Consider the following 7,478-nt stretch of genomic DNA (forward strand, 5'->3'; position numbering starts at 1 on the left):
AGAGCATTTGTGAACAGCAGTTTTCAGTTCTTTCCACAGATTCTCGATTGGATTCAGGTCTGGACTTTGACTTGGCCATTCTAACACCTGGATATGTTTATTTTTGAACCATTCCATTGTAGATTTTGCTTTATGTTTTGGATCATTGTCTTGTTGGAAGACAAATCTCCGTCCCAGTCTCAGGTCTTTTGCAGACTCCATCAGGTTTTCTTCCAGAATGGTCCTGTATTTGGCTCCATCCATCTTCCCATCAATTGTAAGCATCTTCCCTGTCCCTGCTGAAGAAAAGCAGGCCCAAACCATGATGCTGCCACCACCATGTTTGACAGTGGGGATGGTGTGTTCAGGGTGATGAGCTGTGTTGCTTTTACGCCAAACATAACGTTTTGCATTGTTGCCAAAAAGTTCAATTTTGGTTTCATCTGACCAGAGCACCTTCTTCCACATGTTTGGTGTGTCTCCCAGGTGGCTTGTGGCAAACTTTAAACAACACTTTTTATGGATATCTTTAAGAAATGGCTTTCTTCTTGCCACTCTTCCATAAAGGCCAGATTTGTGCAATATACGACTGATTGTTGTCCTATGGACAGAGTCTCCCACCTCAGCTGTAGATCTCTGCAGTTCATCCAGAGTGATCATGGGCCTCTTGGCTGCATCTCTGATCAGTCTTCTCCTTGTATGAGCTGAAAGTTTAGAGGGACTGCCAGGTCTTGGTAGATTTGCAGTGGTCTGATACTCCTTCCATTTCAATATTATCGCATGCACAGTGCTTCTTGGGATGTTTAAAGCTTGGGAAATCTTTTTGTATCCAAATCCGGCTTTAAACTTCTTCACAACAGTATCTCGGACCTGCCTGGTGTGTTCCTTGTTCTTCATGATGCTCTCTGCGCTTTTAACGGACCTCTGAGACTATCACAGTGCAGGTGCATTTATACGGAGACTTGATTACACACAGGTGGATTGTATTTATCATCATTAGTCATTTAGGTCAACATTGGATCATTCAGAGATCCTCACTGAACTTCTGGAGAGAGTTTGCTGCACTGAAAGTAAAGGAGCTGAATAATTTTGCACGCCCAATTTTTCAGTTTTTGATTTGTTAAAAAAGTTTGAAATATCCAATAAATGTCGTTCCACTTCATGATTGTGTCCCACTTGTTGTTGATTCTTCACAAAAAAATACAGTTTTATATCTTTATGTTTGAAGCCTGAAATGTGGCAAAAGGTCGCAAAGTTCAAGGGGGCCGAATACTTTCGCAAGGCACTGTATATAGCAGCCATCTCCTCCATCATCATTATATATATGGCTGCCATCCCCTCCATCATCATTATATATATGCCATTTTTTTATTACTCAATGTTTTGTTATTATAACGTTTGCAACTGTACTGTGTGGCATGAGTGCATATGGAACCACAATAACGACATAATAATGTGTATTCAGATCCTAGTGGAACAGAAATGAACTGAAGTTTGACACGTCAGCCGAAGCACTCGGACACATTTCGACGTTACACAAATACACGTCCTCGCTCTCAGCAAAACAATCTGCCGATGTTAGCGGGTGAAGGCTAAATAGGTAGCTATTTCTGTTACCTTATTAAATGTAATTCATACATAGTGCAAGGCAATGTTTGCTGTCTAATGAACTACAACGCATTGCTTGAATGGTGATACACAATCATTATTAGATATGGGTATGTGGCGTCGTATGTCACGTTATTGTAGCTCGCTAACGTGTTTATCTTATCTCATTCAACATCATTTGAGCTCCAATTACCATTTTAACCAATATTTATTAAATTCACATTGTCTTTTTTGTTCGCCGATGTTTTGTGACTTCCTATCCTGTGACTTTGCTATTCTGATCCAGATGGTAACGTTACTGTTAGCTAACTAAAGCATTAATTTGGTTGCTCTGCTCTCATGCCAGTGAGGCTTTATCGTGTATTCTAGCAATCCGAATAATCCGAATTTCCTTAGACAACAAAAATAATAATAAGCTAAACTACTGCGTTGTTTTGATTCCCACTACGTCATGAGTTTGCTGGTGTCTGCCCGGGCTGAGTCAACGGGTAACTGTTTGAGGAGGTGTTTGACAGTACAGCTGAACATGCGTTGTCACGATGATTATTCTCTCTCCCATTGGTCTGGATTAAGACTTCTAGCTAGTAACATTCTCTATCCCATTGGTCTGGATTAAGACTTCTAGCTAGTAACATTCTCTCTCCCATTGGTCTGGATTAAGACTTCTAGCTAGTAACATTCTCTATCCCATTGGTCTGGATTAAGACTTCTAGCTAGTAACATTCTCTCTCCCATTGGTCTGGATTAAGACTTCTAGCTAGTAACATTCTCTATCCCATTGGTCTGGATTAAGACTTCTAGCTAGTAACATTCTCTCTCCCATTGGTCTGGATTAAGACTTCTAGCTAGTAACATTCTCTCTCCCATTGGTCTGGATTAAGACTTCTAGCTAGCAACCTTGTTTATGCAGAAGCTGAGCTCTTTTGATGATAGCTGGTGTTGTTAGGACCTCAACCAGGACAAAAAGAGAATATCTCAGAAATGTGTCAACAATGAACATTCTTAAAGGAAGGTCTTGCTGCCTAGAGTAACCCATCTGAAAACACGTGTGTGAGGGGTAGAACACAGCAGATATTTTCCTACTAGACATTGACGAACGCCTGCTTCCTTCCTCTCCAGGTTTCCAGAGGGTAGAGCTGGTTTGATGCCCGCAGCGCCACAATGCAGCTCTCGGACTCAGTCACACATAAGAACGGGAGGCAGAGGAAGCCCGCTGTCCCCCAGGGGGACATGAGGGACAGGGACATGGTTCTCAACACTACCCCTGACATGGAGGTGGAGGGGGAGGCGCTCCACCGAGGATACGACGCGGAGGACAACGGACATCCCAGGTTACGGCCTGGGATCAGAGGGGAGCTGGGGAACGTGTCTCTGCTGCTCTTCCTTTATGTCCTTCAGGGTATCCCTCTGGGCCTGGCCGGGAGCATCCCTCTCATCCTGCAGAGTAAGAACGTCAGCTACAAGGACCAGGCCTTCTTCAGCTTTGTCTTCTGGCCCTTCAGTCTCAAGCTGCTGTGGGCCCCGCTGGTGGACGCGCTCTACCTGAGCCGGTTCGGACGCAGGTAAGACAAGGATTTATACCACTGATATACACTGACAAGTCCCAGAGAGTCATTCTGTTCTTTTGACCAATTGATTGGTTGAAATGTTTAAACATATTTTTTTTTCATAGAAAGACAAGACACACACCGTTATGAGTTTGAATTACAATCAGCGACAGATGAGCTGAGCTTGTCTCTGAGGCTTTAAGCACACTGTTTGATTAAACAATTAAGACTCACAAATGACTTAAAAAAAGAGTCTGATGGTCACACTGTGTGACTGGCGCACGTTGTCTCTCTCTCCTCCCTACTGCAGAGAAAAGGCACCTAGCTTTCACCTGGTCAGTGTGTCATGGAAAGAGCAGGTGTTCTTAATGTTTTGTATGGTCAGTCAGTCTGTCATGGAAAGAGCAGGTGTTCTTAATGTTTTGTACGGTCAGTGTGTCATGGAAAGAGCAGGTGTTCTTAATGTTTTGTATGGTCAGTCAGTGTGTCATGGATATAGCAGGTGTTCTTAATGTTTTGTATGGTCAGTCAGTGTGTCATGGAAAGAGCAGGTGTTCTTAATGTTTTGTATGGTCAGTCAGTGTGTCATGGAAAGAGCAGGTGTTCTTAATGTTTTGTATGGTCAGTCAGTGTGTCATGGAAAGAGCAGGTGTTCTTAATGTTTTGTATGGTCAGTGTATGTTTACCTCATGTATTGCGTGTCTAAAATGTTGACTGTTGGAATCAAATGAGTTAAAGGCTCATGATCTCCTCTCTCCCTCTCAGGAAGTCGTGGCTGGTGCCCACCCAATACCTGCTGGGTCTCTTCATGCTGTACCTGTCGGTTACCGTGGATACGCTGCTGAAAAGTGACGAGGGGCGGGGCCCCGACGTGGTGACCCTGACGGCGGTGTTCTTCATGCTGGCCTTTCTGGCAGCCACCCAGGTACACGTACACACACACACGTACACACACACACACACACACACACACACACACACACCACACACACACACACACACACACACACACACACACGTTATTGTGATACATGACTCTGTTATATTCCCTTCCCTGATCCCAGGACATAGCAGTGGATGGCTGGGCTCTGACCATGCTGTCTAGGGAGAACGTGGGCTACGCCTCCACATGTAACTCTGTGGGACAGACGGCAGGCTACTTCCTAGGCAACGTCCTCTTCCTGGCCCTGGAGTCAGCTGACTTCTGCAACAAATACCTGAGAGCAGAGCCTAAAGAGACTGGTATCGTTACACTTTCAGGTAGGGAGGGAGGGAGAGACTGGCATTGTTACACTGTCAGGGAGGGAGGGAGGGAGGGAGAGACTGGCATTGTTACACCATCAGGGAGGGAGGGAGAGACTGGCATTGTTACACCATCAGGGAGGGAGAGACTGGCATTGTTATACTGTCAGGGAGGGAGAGACTGGCATCGTTATACTGTCAGGGAGGGAGAGACTGGCATTGTTATACCATCAGGGAGGGAGGGAGAGACTGGCATCGTTATACTGTCAGGTAGGGAGGGAGAGACTGGCATCGTTATACTGTCAGGGAGGGAGGGAGAGACTGGCATTGTTATACCATCAGGGAGGGAGGGAGAGACTGGCATCGTTATACTGTCAGGTAGGGAGGGAGGGAGAGACTGGCATCGTTTTACTGTCAGGGAGGGAGAGACTGGCATCGTTATACCATCAGGGAGGGAGAAACTGGCATTGTTATACTGTCAGGGAGGGAGAGACTGACATCGTTATACTGTCAGGGAGGGAGAGACTGGCATCGTTATACCATCAGGGAGGGAGAGACTGGCATTGTTATACTGTCAGGGAGGGAGAGACTGGCATTGTTATACTGTCAGGGAGGGAGGGAGAGACTGGCATCGTTATACTGTCAGGGAGGGAGAGACTGGCATTGTTATACTGTCAGGGAGGGAGGGAGAGACTGGCATCGTTATACTGTCAGGGAAGGAGGGAGAGACTGGCATTGTTATACTGTCAGGGAGGGAGGGAGAGACTGGCATTGTTATACTGTCAGGGTGGAAGGTAAAAAAGATGAGAAAGCAGAGAAGGTAGTATATGAAGCTACAAGGTCTTCTATGAAACAGGAAGAAGGTAGTCTATGAAGCCTGAAGGTCTTCTATGAAACAGGAAGAAGGTAGTCTATGAAGCTGGAAGGTCTTCTATGAAACAGGAAGAAGGTAGTCTATGAAGCCTGAAGGTCTTCTATGAAACAGGAAGAAGGTAGTCTATGAAGCCTGAAGGTCTTCTATGAAACAGGAAGAAGGTAGTCTATGAAGCTGGAAGGTCTTCTATGAAACAGGAAGAAGGTAGTCTATTACGCTGGAAGGTCTTCTATGAAACAGGAAGAAGGTAGTCTATGAAGCAGGTTGTCTATGAAGCAGGAAGTGGTAATCCATATATCTAGTTGAACCTTGCTATGGTCAGCTGGTATTAAGCACAATTACAGACATGCAAAGCTCGATGCACCCTTCCCTGCTGAAGAGGGAAAGTCCGTTGGCCACGTTTTGCATTCTTTCATCTTGCCCTGAATAACAATGTGTACTAAAGACAATGGTATCAGAATTGTAGGAAAATGAGTGATTTTGTGTTCTCATGATTACCATATTTACATATAATGCTATAGTAAAAGTTGGCTTTGTCCTGTCAGTCTGAACCTCGCTAGGGCGTACCAGGCGTGCATTTTCTTCAGCCAAACAACTTCTTATTATCTGGAAAAATCTGAGTGACAGTGCCATCTGGTGGTCAATCCTTCTATCAGAGTGCAGATATTGGTCATGTGATTAACTTAGTGGTTTTTGAGATGAGGTGAGAGAAAATAAACTGTTATTTTGGAGTGAACTTTTGGCTGATGATTTTCAGTAACAGCTGTGATGGGAGAATAACCCATGATAATCATTGCACTGTTTCATATCCCATTTCTCTGCTGTTATAATCACTCTGTGACATTGTCGTTGTCTGTGATTTTCTCCCGTGGCGCAGACTTCCTGTTTTTCTGGGGCGTGGTGTTCCTGGTGTCGACCACGCTGGTGGCTGTTATGAAGAAGGAGAACGCCAGGGGACAGCACGGGAGGAAGAAGGTCCGGGAGGAGACGCAGAGCGTCATGGAAACATACAAACTGCTGCTCTCCATCATCAAGATGCCTGCCGTGGTCACCTTCTGTAGCCTGCTGCTCACTGCTAAGGTACCCAACAGTTTACTGCACCCCAGTCAGGTTAAACAGGTCCACGGACTGGGGTCACCTTCTGTAGCCTGCTGCTCACTGCTAAGGTACCCGACAGTTTACTGCACCCCAGTCAGGTTAAACAGGTCCACGGACTGGGGTCACCTTCTGTAGCCTGCAGCTCACTGCTAAGGTACCCGACAGTTTACTGCACCCCAGTCAGGTTAAACAGGTCCACGGACTGGGGTCACCTTCTGTAGCCTGCTGCTCACTGCTAAGGTACCCGACAGTTTACAGCACCCCAGTCAGGTTAAACAGGTCCACGGACTGGGGTCACCTTCTGTAGCCTGCTGCTCACTGCTAAGGTACCCGACAGTTTACTGCACCCCAGTCAGGTTAAACAGGTCCACGGACTGGGGTCACCTTCTGTAGCCTGCTGCTCACTGCTAAGGTACCCGACAGTTTACTGCACCCCAGTCAGGTTAAACAGGTCCACGGACTGGGGTCACCTTCTGTAGCCTGCTGCTCACTGCTAAGGTACCCGACAGTTTACTGCACCCCAGTCAGGTTAAACAGGTCCACGGACTGGGGTCACCTTCTGTAGCCTGCTGCTCACTGCTAAGGTACCCGACAGTTTACTGCACCCCAGTCAGGTTAAACAGGTCCACGGACTGGGGTCACCTTCTGTAGCCTGCTGCTCACTGCTAAGGTACCCGACAGTTTACTGCACCCCAGTCAGGTTAAACAGGTCCACGGACTGGGGTCACCTTCTGTAGCCTGCTGCTCACTGCTAAGGTACCCGACAGTTTACTGCACCCCAGTCAGGTTAAACAGGTCCACGGACTGGGGTCACCTTCTGTAGCCTGCTGCTCACTGCTAAGGTACCCGACAGTTTACTGCACCCCAGTCAGGTTAAACAGGTCCACGGACTGGGGTCACCTTCTGTAGCCTGCTGCTCACTGCTAAGGTACCCGACAGTTTACTGCACCCCAGTCAGGTTAAACAGGTCCACGGACTGGGGTCACCTTCTGTAGCCTGCAGCTCACTGCTAAGGTACCCGACAGTTTACTGCAACCCAGTCAGGTTAAACAGGTCCACGGACTGGGGTCACCTTCTGTAGCCTGCAGCTCACTGCTAAGGTACCCGACAGTTTACTGCACCTGACTCAA

General features: G+C 46.8%; 1 protein-coding gene across 3 annotated transcripts in view; it reads left to right on the forward strand.

The window, feature by feature from the left end:
- Window positions 1-1,493: 1,493 nt before the first annotated feature.
- LOC110503415 (acetyl-coenzyme A transporter 1) overlaps window positions 1,494-7,478 on the forward strand; it is a 13,799-nt gene continuing 7,814 nt past the window's right edge. For all 3 annotated transcript variants that reach the window (XM_036962140.1, XM_036962139.1, XM_036962138.1), the window contains exons 1-5: window positions 1,494-1,579; window positions 2,707-3,149; window positions 3,900-4,059; window positions 4,199-4,394; window positions 6,128-6,330. In XM_036962140.1, the coding sequence (XP_036818035.1) occupies window positions 2,749-3,149; window positions 3,900-4,059; window positions 4,199-4,394; window positions 6,128-6,330 (960 nt within the window). In that variant the 5' untranslated portion in view covers window positions 1,494-1,579; window positions 2,707-2,748. The remainder of the gene's footprint in view (window positions 1,580-2,706; window positions 3,150-3,899; window positions 4,060-4,198; window positions 4,395-6,127; window positions 6,331-7,478) is intronic.

The sequence above is a fragment of the Oncorhynchus mykiss genome, chromosome 24, assembly GCF_013265735.2.
Source record: "Oncorhynchus mykiss isolate Arlee chromosome 24, USDA_OmykA_1.1, whole genome shotgun sequence".
NCBI classification, from domain to species: domain Eukaryota; kingdom Metazoa; phylum Chordata; class Actinopteri; order Salmoniformes; family Salmonidae; genus Oncorhynchus; species Oncorhynchus mykiss.